The 15,901-nt window shown below is 30.0% G+C and overlaps 1 protein-coding gene across 1 annotated transcript; it reads right to left on the bottom strand.

The window, feature by feature from the left end:
* Positions 1-4,921: 4,921 nt before the first annotated feature.
* Positions 4,922-11,115, bottom strand: LOC126907599 (uncharacterized). Its single transcript, XM_050688996.1, has 3 exons — positions 10,328-11,115; positions 7,776-7,946; positions 4,922-6,408 (listed from the first exon to the last, which is right to left on the bottom strand). The coding sequence occupies exons 1-3, from the start codon at positions 10,551-10,553 to the stop codon at positions 5,975-5,977; spliced, it is 831 nt and encodes a 276-aa protein (XP_050544953.1). The 5' UTR covers positions 10,554-11,115; the 3' UTR covers positions 4,922-5,974.
* Positions 11,116-15,901: the final 4,786 nt, after the last annotated feature.

The following is a 15,901-nucleotide window of genomic DNA, read 5'->3' as shown; positions in this document are numbered from 1 at the left end:
AAACTTTATATAAAAAAAACTAAAAACAACTTTAAGCTTACTTGAGACCCACTAGAAATGTACCATATAATGACGTTAATTATGATATCCATGTTATCAATTTTTGACATAAAATTTTGAAACTAAAAAATTTGTATTCTACAGTAAAAATCAATCTATTTTGACATACTAATCATAATATTTGACAAAAAATTTAATAACAGAGGCCGTTTTTAGGGATATTTTTGGTCAAAATACTAAAAACACGTTAAGCCACCAGTAAAATTTTTTTTAAAACTCTCAAATTTTCATAAAATGCCTTTTAATGTATAAAATAAAGTTAAAATGGTTCTCATTAAAATTTCAAAGATCGACTTTTTTTTATTCACCCTAATATATATATATATATATTTATAATGTATATTATACATACAAATAAATAAATGAAATATATTAATGTGTTCAAATAAAATGTCTTTTTCATCAGAAACAGCGTAGAAATAAGAATAAAAATGCATAATTGTATGAAAAATAATTCTAATAAAAGATTTATATGTATCTATTTTGAAAAGCAACTGGTCCTGCTGAACTTATAAAACAGGCAGCGTAATAATTTTTCACAGTAATCCCTTTACGGATGCAGAGGTATTTTGATAGTCCTCTAAATCATTTGATAATGTGTCGTCAGACTTATAGCTGTCCCACTTCCAAACAATATTATGAAGAACGGAACAAGCCTTATTTATATCATCTAGAAAATTAGACTGTACCAAAATTATTGAGTGAAATATTCGCCTTTTATTGGCTTAAATAATAAAGGCGCATTTCACTAATCTCCTGGCTCTGGATAAATGGTAATTAAAACCTGTCTTCTTTTGGTTAAGTTACATCCCGTAAACAGTCTAAGGAAATTCTTGTGCAGCCCAAAAGCTTTATTAGCTACAAAAACGAATGGTTGATAAGAATTTTCTGTATTCGGTAAACAAATCGGAGTTGGCAAATTTAACATCTCGGAATATAATTTTTGATCAAAAGCGTTATAATTAAAAACTGTCGAGTCCCCTTCTCTCAATTCTCTTCGCAACGATAACAATAAAAGTAAAATAATACTTCGACTCCAATAAAGTCATTAGGAGCGCGGGAAATTATTTTTTTTAATAGAAAAACAATGAGCCTGTGGGGTTTGGATTAATACATTGAAATGTTTACCATCAAATGTCCCAAGACAATTGGGAAAATTCGTTTTCCAGTAAATTTTTTCGGCTATATTCAGCCAATTATACGAGTTTGGAATAGCCAATCATTCTGGTCGTATCTTCCAAATAATTTGACAGGTCTCGGGGAACAATCGTTACCTCTACCCAAAAAATATTCGTACTGTAAAGACACGAATGTACTTCCAGTAGATATCTATATGTTGAGAAATAAAAAGAATAAAAATTAACACGTAATCTTTTTTAGTAATGTTATTATTACATTATTTAACTACGATTTTTTTTAAAATTAATTTATTGGTATCTGGCAAAATGGATTTAAAATAATTTATTATACTTGTATAAAGTATGTGTAGGTAAAACATACAAAGTGTTCAAAAAGTAATAAACAGGTCAGTTGTTACAAAAAATGAGAACAAAAGAAATCCGTTCCTTAATTACTAAGCGCTCTCTATATAGATATTTTTTAACGCCTTTTAAGCCCATTATGGGCTATAGCGGCCTCCCCAAAAGGAGGAGGTTTCTTAACCATTGATATTCCGAGACGGATAGTTAGTCGGTCGCCGGAAAAAGGGATGGCGAGTCCAATTACCGAACTGACTTTTCGTTCGTCAAATGAAGCCATCTGTGACCGAGTTTCGAACCCGAGACAGTGCGCGTCAAACACCACCGCGTTACCGACACGGCCACACCATACCCTCACACACTATGTATAAGTAAATTATTTGATTCAGAATTTCAAGATTACGTTTTCCTCAAAAATGACTTTAAAAGTTAATTATAATTTTCTTATATAATGTGAATATTTTCTCAACAACGGTGATATCTGGACATTTGATGATTTTCGCCAAGTTACTAATCAAAACAATTCTTGGCTCTTATAACTACTAATCAAAGTAATTTAAGGAATTTTAGTAAAATTTGTACCAAAGTAAAAAGGTTACAAAAGAGAAGTGTCTTTCACATTTTCGATAAATAAGCATAATAAAATATATAAATAATTAGTATATTTCTAAGTTTTTACACATTTTAGAATAAATTCAATTATTATCCATAAAAGAATCATACATTTGATTATTTTCTTAAATCGTACTATTTTCAATCAAGAAAAATACCACAGGACACACCATAACATAGATAACTTATACTAAAGGTTATTGTATTCTTAATATCACTTTTGTATCTGATAATCAACGTTATTCATTGTTTTTAATTTGTTTGTATACATATATTAACTGTTTAAATTTGAATTGCCCACAATAAAAACTGTATTTTAACCTGACATTAATTAATAAACAGTTGATTTCATTAAATACTTAAGTATTCATTATATAATAAATTGCTTTAAAAGTTACTACAGATTTAATTTTCTTGTCAAAAAAAAATAGTGTACAACAATTAGGTATTTATGTAGTCATTTAATGTTTACATAATTCTTACTGTTACTTGTTTAGAAATCTATGAATTACTTTATATAACAAAAATCATATGTTTCCGCACTTTTACAAGATTAAAGAATATGAAGAAAATATTTTAGGGTTCTTTGAGGGTAAGGCTCAATCGTTCTTCAGCAGAAATTGGTACACTGAATGAGGTCATTTGTTTTGTTATATATATTTGAATTTTATTTAATAGTTCATTAAATGAGTTCGAAGACATTCGAAAAAATTTTCTGGATACATCTTTATATCCCGGAAACATTCGAAAAAGACCAGTGTTTTGAGGGGTAGCAATAAAAATGTGTACTCAACATCATCTCTTGGTGAATTCGATAAACTAAAAGCATCAGCAACTGCAATTATTTTGGCATTGCATTGATAATCTATACTTTGAAATAAAAAAAAAAAGTTATATTATAATTATATAATAATACTTTAACGTAAGACTTACTCTTCCCATAGTATTTATTTAATTCATACGAAATTTATTTGTTAAATTGTACTTATAAAATACAAAATGAAATTTAAAAAAGTTATAAAATATAATAATAATTGTTATTATTATATAATTATAATATAGGTGTGAATAATAAATAAATAATACATTTTATTTTACATTAATGATATCTAGCGAAAATAACCTTACAGCAGACTTTTAATTTGAAAATAAACAAATAATCGACTAAATAATTTATAAAAATATTTCCAAGTCCCAAATTAGCAGTGAAACATTGTGCGTATCATAGTGTGAAGGGGTTAAATAGCGACGCAAGAGCTCTAATGTGATAGTACTCTAAATACTTTTTATTAATGGCCCATGTAATAAAAACTTAACCTACTGTATAAATTATTCCTTATCTTAAAATTTAATTGTTATTACTACGATAGTAAAAAATCTAATAACACTTATGTAAATAATAGTTTATTTGTTACTGACTATAAATAAAAAAATAATTCTATCTTAACATTTCCGAGTTTGACGTACAAACAGAAGTGTCATTTCAAATTGTACAACAGACAGAATTGTTAGAAAACATTTTCAAAAATAAAAACTTGTTTGAGATATAAGTATACAGTTTAAAACGTTTAAAATATCCCATTAGACAGATGTAAATTTGAAATCGTTGATGTTTTAAAATTTAACAGCCTTGGAATGGTGCAAATTTTTTACTTGCATTTCATTTTATCATCATTTCACAAAGCCATGAACGAAGCGAATGGTTCATTTACTAACAAATCAAATCTATTATACTTATAATAATAATATAAGCTAATATAAAAATTATCATATAGAAGTTTTTCTAAAATCATTTCGGCGATAATAATTAAATAATGGTCAAAGAGTTTTCTATAAAAAAACTTAGAGTCATAAAGAAAATTATATATACATACAGTAGAACTCCAATTATCCGAACTCCGACCATCCGAATCGCCGATTATCCGAATCACTTTCAGAAAAAATCAGAAAAAAATTTGTCCAAAGTCCGCGGCGTCAGTGTAGGCACAACACGTGGTAAGAGTTCCCACTCCAGTTCCGGCGCATTGCAGTCACCTGTCATTGTTTGTTTTGATTAGTCAGTGAATGGGTCCCGGTCCCCATTAATTCGGATAATTGGAGTTCTACTGTATATTAATTGCATAAAAAATATCATTAAAAACTGTGGCCAGAACCAAAGTACAGTTAACAGAATTTTCGCTTTAAACGTGTGTTTATAAGTTTTAAAATTATACATAAACAATTTTAGTGTATGTCAATAACCAAGTTTTAAACATTATAAACAAAGTAATATTTTTTCTTGTATTTTGAGAGTTGGACTGTTTGATACAATGTTTTGTATTTAACAGTTGAATAATTTTGTACCCGATTATGATGACAATGAGAGAGACTGTTTAAATCGTAATCCTTTGTATTTTAAATGATAAATAGTGTCTTTTGTTGAATAAAAATTCATTTTTACTGCATTTCTTAGATTATTATAGATTGGCTCTTAGCGAAAAATGGGCTTGCTCGGAGTAAGGGCCCGTTAGCAAGATTAGGAAAGACCGGTCCTATTGTTCCTTAAAAATTAGACTGAAACAAATACCCAAGTCGCCACCCCCAAAATGACGCTCCTGAGAATAATATTACTCATTTTGAATACTAATTAGTTTTAAGAAACCAATGCTTCTTGAAACATTAAGAAACCGTTAAAGATTGCAATAACAAATAACACAGTTATTATGAAAATAGTATTCTTTTACAAAACTCAAACGAAGGAGACTAATACTAATTAAAAAATTAAGACTACATTGAGTGTTGGTAACCGTTTAATGAACTAATACAAAAATTTGCCTAATATAGGCTACTTATAAAATACACTTAAAATATTCGTACAACTCACATAGACCGAACATTTAACACTTATAATTGTAATTATATATTTAAAAAATAATTCGGTTTGTATACAGTTTTATAAGCGATACGTGTAACATAAAATTTTACACAGAATTCATACAGAAAATAACACATTAATACATTTATATATTATTATAATGAATAATTATCATGTTACACTGACTGTAGCAGCATAAGATACGATACTATTTTAAATAACTGGGGAGGGGCATCCGCAAATGGTTTTCGTCGGATTACACCCGTTTATACAACAAGTAAAAGTTCTAACAGTAATTAAAAATTTAACAGTTCTAATTGTAATACAAATTAAAGGGGCAGGGTCTTTTATTGGCTGATTAATCAACCTGTGTCAATAACAAATGGGACAATACTTTAATATTATAAAACAAGTAATAAAATATTTGTAAATAATAATTGATAATCCTTTTGCGGGACAAAAACCAAGTGCAGAAGTAACCACCAGCGTACCCAAACAAAGGACGCTTTACAAATTATTCATAAAATATAATAATAAATATTACTAACAATTACGTAAAAAAATGAAATAATGATAACAATTTACCGTCGACTAAAAAAATAGTACAGTACAAAATGTTAAAAATCATAACGCTCAATAAATATAAGAAAATAATAATAAATAAATTATATCAAAATCTGAATTGTGTTGAACTAAAAGTAAAAAAATTTATATCATTAAATAGGTAGTGTCTAACACGCCATCACACGAGCGTGTAATAAATAATCAAAAAATACATTTATTTATTTATAAAGTTCTAATCGTTTTTAATACATAATGTGTAATGTATGCACCGCACAAAAAATGAGATCAAAGGAAACGAGTGTTCCCGGCGTGGGAGAGAGTCCGCTCAGTCGGTGCGTAATGTTCGCTTCGTCTGCTCCGTTCGCTCGGTGAGGGGAGAACACACTGTACAACATTTGAGTGTCGATTAGGATTTGGTCAGGGCAATCTGCTTACGGTCGTCGACGGCTGTGGCCGGTACCACGTTAGTGGCAGACTGAAGTGATGCGACGGCCGTGTCGCTTCCGTGCACTGGTACCACGAACACGTCGATCAACTTTTTGCTGGAATCGTAGGCCGGCAATCCCTTTAAGGTGTCCGCGTAGCTGGGCGGTGCAAATAAATGATACGGCGGCGGTGGCGTCTCGGGCGTGTACCCCTGATTTCGAAGTCCGTAAACGTGTCGACGTAGGTAGCCAGCGTGAGGTAGCTCGACCGGTCTACGTGTATAGATAGGGTTACCGAAGAACAGCTCGGAGCATGTAACCACAAAGAAGAACAGTACAAGTCCACCGAAAGCAGCTAGATACCACACGGCCGACAATGCGTCTTCATCCGTTATGCCATCCTGATCTTCTTGGTCTACAAAAAAAAAAAAAAATTAATTCGTTAGATAGACAACAAAATAGAAAAATAAAATGATCAAAATAAAAAATATCTGGTTTATGTCGCTACTATTTCATTAGGATAAAAACAATAGTACATAAATAGTAATCCGTAAAATTAAATGTCATCACGGTGTTTGGTTACATAACAAAGTTAATATTTATTTCCTATACAGAACTCTCACACGTGCGAAAACTTGACGTGAGTAAATGGCAATATATAAAAATATTAATTGAATAAATGAACGGGTTTTTATTACGCATCATTCAAATATTACCGATGTCATTGTTTTTGATTTTCCTATAATGATAAAAAAAACTCAAGTATATTATGTACCGGTTTGACTAATTGGGTATTTATGAATATATTAATCAATAATTGTTACTATTGTTTTTAAGACAAATATGTCGTCATATTTATGAGACCAGAAATAACGTCATTCATAAGTAATTAACTTTTATTAACGAGTTGTACAATAAATAACGTCTGAGCACTTAATGTCCAAGTCTGTCGAAAGAAAAATTAGGAGAAATATCATACCGATAAAAGGATGTTATTATTTTACACCAAAAACAATACTTCAGTTTTATTCAAAAATCAAATATTCATGGATATATTCATTACGCTTTTAGGGGTCATACTAACGTTATTGTATTAAAAAAAAAATTATTATTATTAACATTATTATTAACGTAGGTAAAAGTTTGATTTAATAATTTTGTAAATTTTTGTTCCGACTATTCGTTTCCTTTATTTGTAAATCATTAAGTAAACATCAAAAGTAAATATGAACAGTGCAACGTCGACGGCGTTTTACTAGATAGATAATTATAAATTTTACGGTGTACATAACAGACATTGAAAACATACGCGGGTTTAAATTTAAACATATCTTGACCGACACACAAGATGAAATTTAGTTTTGAACGTGCGCACACAAAGCCGGTGATAAAATTGTCGATACGGTAGACAAATAAAGATTCTGAATACTTTGTGTAGTACAATACTCGAGAGAATTAACCAAAGATTAATTACCCGTTGACGTTCAAAGAGAACTAAGTAATTATCGAGAAATAGAGATTGGTCACGTTATTGTTTTTATTTTTAATTAAAACCATGGTAAGGACGGCGAAAAAATAATATAATAAAAAATTACTCTAATCACGCACACTTTGTCTGTACTTAGCGTGATCGTCTTTATAAGTATATGTTCGTGCGTTCAGTACACATTTTACTTAGCACTACCGATTTTCGACCCTAGAAAAATTCCATTCGTGTGATAAGCGGCACGTTTAAGTTCCTCACTATAGAGTCTCTACGATTAACTAGCGATGGCTATTCACCTAAAGTGTGAGATACGTTGTTGGCAACATTCAATGAAATTGTCGTGAAGTTAAATCCTCCCTCGACTGAAGTGGAGGAAGATTTTCCTTTGATATCGCTAAGTGTTTCGGCGGCTGAGGTTCCAGCCAGCACTGTTGTTCTGGCAGGTTTAAAACCCATGTCTGCGCTATCTACACAAAACAGAAAAACAACAAGGAACAATTATTAACAACTGCAACACTTACTAAATAGTTTATGAAACATGGGGAACAAATGTGACAACGGTTAACATGTATACAATCACAAAGGTCGGCGACCCCACGACCTAGTCGACGAACGCGTTAATTTTATTTTTCAACTTCATCGAGATGATCACATAGGCTGTAATCATGGCCTATGGCGTCTCTACGGCACTCGGCTAACCGGTTAACATTTACATTACAGTAATTGTTTCATTATTCCAAAATTATAAATTCATAACAAACGCATTGTGTCACATTGTGCAATCGAACAGTAAATAAATTAGTTCAGTCTGTTTTACAAAAAAAAAAAATGAATACAATGAACTAAATAACGCCTATGGTATTCTAACAGACACGTGGTACGAGAAAAAAAAGAAGCTATAGATTAAACCGCGTTCATTTAAACGACCTTCGCCGTACAAAAGGCAACCATCGTCATGTGTAATTTAAATTGAATCGATACTTAAGTGATCGCATTACTTTTGCGCTTTTCGAGAATTGCAAACAGCCGTGTACTACGTGTCTCTAGACAACCGCAAACCAACGTTTAAGTATGTAAACCGCAAAGACATGACCATCAAATGTGTGTAATTGTAAGATTACAATATGATTTAGATGAAAATCTTTACCGAAATGATGTATTGGTATTAACGTTTTACTTTGAATACAACCGCAACATCATACGCTGTGTAGTTAGTTTTTTAAGTTGAGAAAACCACGAGGTCGTACAAGCGAAAATGAAAAACTGCTTCGATATCTAAATGATTACAATATTGTTTTTTTTTTTTTTACACAGGTTTCGAATAACACTGAAGAAACGTATTGCTCAGCGTACACAAAACAAACGACCCTACAAAATGTCTGCTTGTGTATCCAGACACAAGAGCAAAGATAGGCCATTGGCTGTGTACTGTTCGTATCCTACAGGTACAATCGGCTAGAATTCTCAATAGGAAACGAATAAAAGATCCAAAAGAAAACTAGTTTTTTTTTTTTATTTAGGCGCAATTCTATTTAAAAACACTACAGAGCCCAACGAATGTAACGTAAATGGGTACAGAAGAGAGTGAGCCGTCTGGTTGGATTAGTAAGGCGTGTTCCGGAAACACACGAAAAACGAGACCAACGCCACAAGTGTTTGAGAGAGAGGAGGCGGGAGGAGGAGCGGGACGAGCTAAACTTTCGACACGTGCGAACGACCACGTAGCGCACGAGGTATGAGCTTTAGATAAATCTTGGGAAATAATTCAATATTGTAATATAGTATTTCGTTTTTTTATGTATAACAAAGAGGTTATCGCGTAGGACAATGGCAATCGGATACTTCGTGTGTTCGGATAAATCAAGTCGAGCAATAACAATTGCAAAGAGCACAGCGAAATATATATATTTTTTTACTAAAAAACCCATCTAACGTATCGTATAGCTAGTGCGCGTTAAATAATTGTTAGATTCAATTAGATGTATTACCATATGAACTTTTGACGGTAAATTTGTCATATACTAATAACGTTCAATACATTTGGTCGAGCTGTTGTTTGTCAAATTCGCCTCGCAAACGTGGCTCGCGCCCAGAAACAATTGAAAATGTTTAGTTTTTTTATTTGGAAAAAATAACAATAACGACATCAAAAGGGTTTAATTGACGACCAACCGATAAAAATTAATAATACGCCATTGTCGACGTCAATGTAATTGTTTTATTTTTTCAAAACACATACAATGACCTTTGTGATAAATGAGATCATAATGAGCATACGCGTGTTACGATTTACAATGACTCGGCCATGTCACTCACAGTAACAAGTAACGACACATGGAACAAACGAACATCCTACTGTCGGACGAGTGCTGCACCGCGGTACTAGTACGTTCTTAATTTTAATTAACCGTCGTTCAGATTAATTGCTATTACACCACATCACTTTTTTACGAATTAAAAAATAACCTGGTATGATTATTATTCTGTTTTTGCGGTCGTCAATGACGTCCGTTTGCTATTAAACGGATTCTTCATACTGAAGTCCTAATTGGACCTATGGCTATTGAGATATTCGAATTGAAAATGTCGCTAATCAACGTAAAATATGAAGGCGTTATTTTTTATCATCATTAATATTCCACTGACGATGAAAATTAAATGAATAACGATTTTATTCATAATGAAAATATTACCAACCTAAGTTAGATATTAGATCTTAACGTGGAGGGGTATTAAACAATATTAAAGCAAGTCAACGATGGAAACACATAAGGTCGAAAATCGCTATGGTTCGCGCGGTAGAAAAAAAGTGATGGTGAAATCAAACATAAATAATGTATGGACATACCTTTCATTTTGAACACGATGGTCGCAGCGTCCGTGCACGAGGCCAACGCAGCGACGGCCACGATGGCCGATCTCGCGAAATGGCAACACATGCTGGAACCCGACATGTTTTGGCGGACAACTGCTGGACTGGGCTGCTTCGTCACTCGCTGACTGCTGACTGCCTGCCCGTAGTCGTGTGCGTGGGGTACGTCAGGTCGCCGGCTGCCGGTTCTTGTCGAGTGCATGTGTGTACTATACGTGCGCGCGCGTACGCGTTTATTACACTACGTTTTTTATTTTAGATAATGTCACTCTAATGTACATCATAAATCCTTACGTCAAGGAAAGTAAGCTATCTTAACTATTTAAATAATAATTATTCGCACTACTGGTCGTCAAAATTCAATAGCGAACGCAACACGTGACGACCGTGGACAATAAACTAATAGGTTCGATCGAGTACAATCGTCTGCTCGGCAGCGCTTGACAGTTATCGTATGAATTGAACGGTGTGCGCGTAACGGATCTTATACTATATGAACTGAGTAAAAGGTGCGCGTTATCTGTAATGCTGGCGCAACAACTGCTGTCTACTACAGTGCCCCTTGCCAGATAAGTGGCGGAAGCGATCGCGTACAACCATAACATTGATGCAGTATCATGTGATGCATCGCCTCTACCGGTTCGAGTGTCAAGCCCATAGCTAAAATATCACCCAGTTCACAAAATAAACCAGCTCGCGCACAACCGAGTTTTATCGTGACACCATTCCGTGTGCCATTTTTATAAGCCTGTATACTTCAAACTTTTATTTTTAATCAAACTACTATTTAGTGTTTTATTTATTATAATTAAAAAAATATTAACATTTTTTTTATATACTTTTAGCTCTAAAGCTTCAAATTTCTGGATGTTTCGATAAAAGTTTGACAATTTTAATAGACTACAGTTAGTTCACCACGGAGGTTTAAAATATAAATATAACAATAAAAAGTATTACTGAATTTTTTAGGAACATTTTCGACGCAGCTATCTTAAACATAACCCTATCTGATCATTTTACCATTAGGGTAAGATGTCAAAATGGGCGTTAATGAATCACATATTTCATGGAAGAAAAAAATTCGATAATAATGACTTAAATAATTTAAATCCTCCAAATTTTATTATTATTATAAAATTTGTTAATGTTAATTATAGTTTTAAATAGAGTGGAAAAGAATGCGGTAGAGTAATGACAAAAATAACATAACCCACACTTTACCTCTACACTATTTTTAAAATATTAATAACTTCCAAAATAACGTGTCAAAAGTTATTATCGTTCAGCCAATATTTTAATTAGATCACTTTATATTTTATAAGATAATCAAAAATAATAAGTTGACATTTTTATATGGTATAATAAATGAATTAAAAAATTTTTTAATAATTGATAAATTAAGAAATATGTGAAACTAAAAAATAATTAAAATCATTTTCTTAACATAATTATTATTTTAAGAGAAATCTAGTGGCTAATATTAAAAGAATCACTATGTTTATATATATATATATATATATCGAATTTTACGATACTTCCTAAGTTAAAAAACACTATGTAACTTTCAGCACTATCTAAGACAAAATTAAACGTCGTCGTGCAGTAGAACGTTTTTTTTTGTGTATTTAAGAATAAATATGTACGCAGTTAAAAAGCGCATTTAGTTTGTGATATATTAATATCTTAATAATATAAAATTATTGCCTTAAATTCATATCTTATTTTTTTTAAACATCAATTTCTTATCGAAATCGAAAAATAAAATTTTCTGTGCAATGTATGTAAAAGAAGAACAAACATTATATTTAAATTTATATCTTATCAGAAAGTTTTCGCCCTTTATGGATTTGTGATGATCAATTATTTTTAGCTTTACTGAAGCATTAATTATACTCAGTAACTATTTCAAAAACTGTTATAACTTTAGGGTAATTTTTGGACATTTATTGAAATATATAAATATAAAATCAGTCAATTTTCTTCTGCAGTAATGAATAATTATATATATAATAGTTATAAATTTTATATGCTATGTATAATTTTCAATTATGTGTTAGAAGTTTTAAAATGAAAACCTGTAGGGAATAGATTAAGAGACTTTATTAGTTAATCCGTTTAGACATATAACCTTAACTAGCAATAAGTAATTAAGTAATTAAACCTATAGCTAAGTTATGTTTTACCAACAATAAAATTAACTAAGAATATACAAGAATGTAAATTTAATATCTTTTAGTTAACGATAGCTCAATACTTCAATTGAAAACTTTATTGCAACTCTACACAGCTATAATAAAATCTTTATCAATATGTGTATTTCCAGTATGGGCTGCATAGGTAGGTAGGAAAATTACAAATTGTACAAAATAAGTTTTTTAGTACAGCACTAAAACCTCTCTGGTTAATGTTCAATAAACAACTCCATACCAACACTGGTATCAGTCAACACATTAAAATGTGTTAATTATGTCAATATGAATGACTGATAGATCTATCAGTCTGGATAAAATATCAATTTAAAAAATTTAACGTAAAACTCAACTCAAACGAAGGAGTCATATATTTCAAAATTGATAAAAATCAAAAAATGGGATATTAAAGCCATGACTGTAACAAGACATATTACTTTCATCATCATTATTATTTTGACGATAGCATCCACAATTAAATTTACACGTAATTCTAATTAAAAATAATTATTTATTTTTATTGTAAAAACATATGTTGCAACAATTATATTAAATAAATAAAAAAAGTCTAGTCTTTTTTGTCTAGTTATTTTAAACATTGTGTTACGAGTAATTTCTATTAATTCTTTACATTATGTTTCTATTGACGTCATGTTTATTTCGTTTTCAGTATTGTGCACATTATTTGTCGCTCAAATATTATTTGACGAAGTTATATTTCATGGGACGTACGTACATAATTTGATCAGCGGCATTATGAATACTTTTTTTAGGAGATAAACATTTTTAAGTCAACAAGGATCAAGTAAACTGTTATGTTGTACTACGTGTTTTTCAGTTATTATTTTTATATGCTACAGGAAATCATTTCATTTTTAAATTATTTACTTATAAAATGTAAAGAACTAGTAAAGATGACTTCAACAGTAGTATAAAGAAATTCCTGTTAAAATACAAAACTATTTATAGTGCACTATTAAAAAAAATATGCGATTTATTAAATACATTTATTGAAAATATCATACTGTCTTAGGAACTTTCGGATATATTTTTATAATGCCATATAAAATAGAAAAATTGGTTAAATTCAATCACTGTATTATTTTAACGATTTTGTATTAGAGTATATACATAAGGTCGATCGTCAAAATTTTAATGGGCCCTAATTTTGTTCTATACATAAAAAAAGATTTAAGAAAATTTGATATTAACAAAAATTTTTGTTGGTCGAGATTGATAATATATTGATTAGATTTTCTCAATTTGTACAATTTACACTTAAATTAATTTCAAGTTTTTACTGATAATCATTTCCTAATAAAATCTAGTATAGCAGTTTATCAATGCGGTTTTAAGTAAATAAATGTGTTAATATAAATAAAAACTTATATAAATGTCTTAAATGTAAGACATTACAAGCTATAAATATAATTGATAATCTTTATTATAATTATTGTTATTTTAATAAATTAAAATCATTTTAAAGTTGCGATAAGATAACATTTACAAAAAAAATTAGTTTGATTATTTATCTTTTAATTCTTTAATATAAATTTATGTTAAATTCATTTTTAGTTTATAATGGACCGTACACTATCACAAATTGCCATTAAAAAAAAAATAATATTAGCTCATATATTATACTTCCATAAAATTCTAAAAATACTATTTCTATTGCCTATTAACTTTTCTCAAAAAGTTATTCAAATATGGTAGAAGACAAATGTCCCTATAAATAAATTATAAAATTATTTCTCAAATAAAGTATCCACATTATAATTTTTGTTTTATTTTAAGCATATTACACATTTTTTATTACAACGTTTATTTACCATTTATAAAAATGCGAATAGAGGTTTTAGCGAAAAAAGTTTTTACTGCTCAATATTAACATAATGATCAGTAAAATTACGTAAAAAAAAAAAATTAATTAACTAGTTATCTTTAAACTTAATTTGATACTAATCCTTTGCTTACAAACTTTGGTTTCTTACATAACCAATTTTCAACTTATAATTTTGAAATTTAAATAGTTGTAATTCGCACTAAGAATATCATAATTTGAATGTGCTAATTATGATATTTGTCTAAAAATGAAATAGTTTAAGTCATTTGTTGTTTTTTTAATATTTTTGACAATTTACTTTAAACACTTTTAACGACCAGTAAATAAAAAAAATTTTAACCTCAATTCTTCACAAATATTTTTTTATGTTTAGAACAAAATTAGTGCGTTGCCCGTTGACATTTTAGAAATCGGCCTTTTTTGTGCCACCTAATATACAATCACTATTATGCAATACCATCGACCTCGAAAGTGATTCACTATAAGCTATTTGCCCAATGATTTACGTGACTATCGGTCCATGATATTAATAATTTATCACATATAAAATCATAAATCACATGTATTCATATTATTATCCCGTTGGGTGTGTAATCTGAGCTTTATATACAAAACTGAATATCAAGACCTTTTTTTTACGTACAAAAATAAATTTTATTAAATCGATTATTTAAGAATACAACCCGTAAAAATAGTAGCTGATAATTTTCAACACTGTTGACAACCGAAACCATTTCAATTGTCAATCTCCGATAGCAACAAAATAATATATACATGTTCAAAAAGTAATGAAACAGATCGATTGTTACTAACAATAAGAACAATAGAAACTCGTTTCCTTACTTGCTGAAGATGTTGTATACAGTTGTCCCACTGACCTTTTGTAATTCAATTGCAGCATGTCAGAAGTCACGTCACTTTTTGTACACATCAACTTTTATTGATGAAATATTAAAAAATAAATAAAAGTATAGAATTTGTTGATCCGACTGGAACATGATGTCCAGTCGGATGTCAATTAAGTGATTATGAACACATATACAATTTGTATAGTCGCGCGTTTTTTCTAATTATTTTTTAAACAATAATATAATTATCGTTTTAAAATATCCAACAGCACGATAATATTCCATAATTATATGACTCATGTAGACTTATTTATAAGGCTTCTGAGTAATTATGACCAGACCAATATTAGATTTTGGTTGTGTGGTTCAAAATAGAAATTAATTATAATCGTTAAAAGTAAAAATAAAACTGTAATTTCGCATTTTACATAGTTATGTTTGTTCGTTGTTTGAGATTGCAGTTGAAAAGCAACGATTAAATATTTGTATAAATAATCTATTGACCTCTGAGTGACAAATACAGAAGAAATTTAATTTTCTTTTGTTTATTGATTTTAACACGATGTTAGAAAATAAGGCGTAAGTGTGCCAAAAACGTGTGTAAAACGGTACCCACGTTTTTTTAAAAATGTAGCGCTATGTGCTACACTGAGTACATTTATAGTAC

This window comes from Daktulosphaira vitifoliae, unplaced genomic scaffold (genome assembly GCF_025091365.1).
Source record: "Daktulosphaira vitifoliae isolate Bord-2020 unplaced genomic scaffold, ASM2509136v1 Scaffold_1, whole genome shotgun sequence".
Taxonomy (NCBI): domain Eukaryota; kingdom Metazoa; phylum Arthropoda; class Insecta; order Hemiptera; family Phylloxeridae; genus Daktulosphaira; species Daktulosphaira vitifoliae.
The sequence above is the reverse complement of the archived record's forward strand: the minus strand, read 5'-3'. Positions and strand labels throughout refer to the sequence as shown.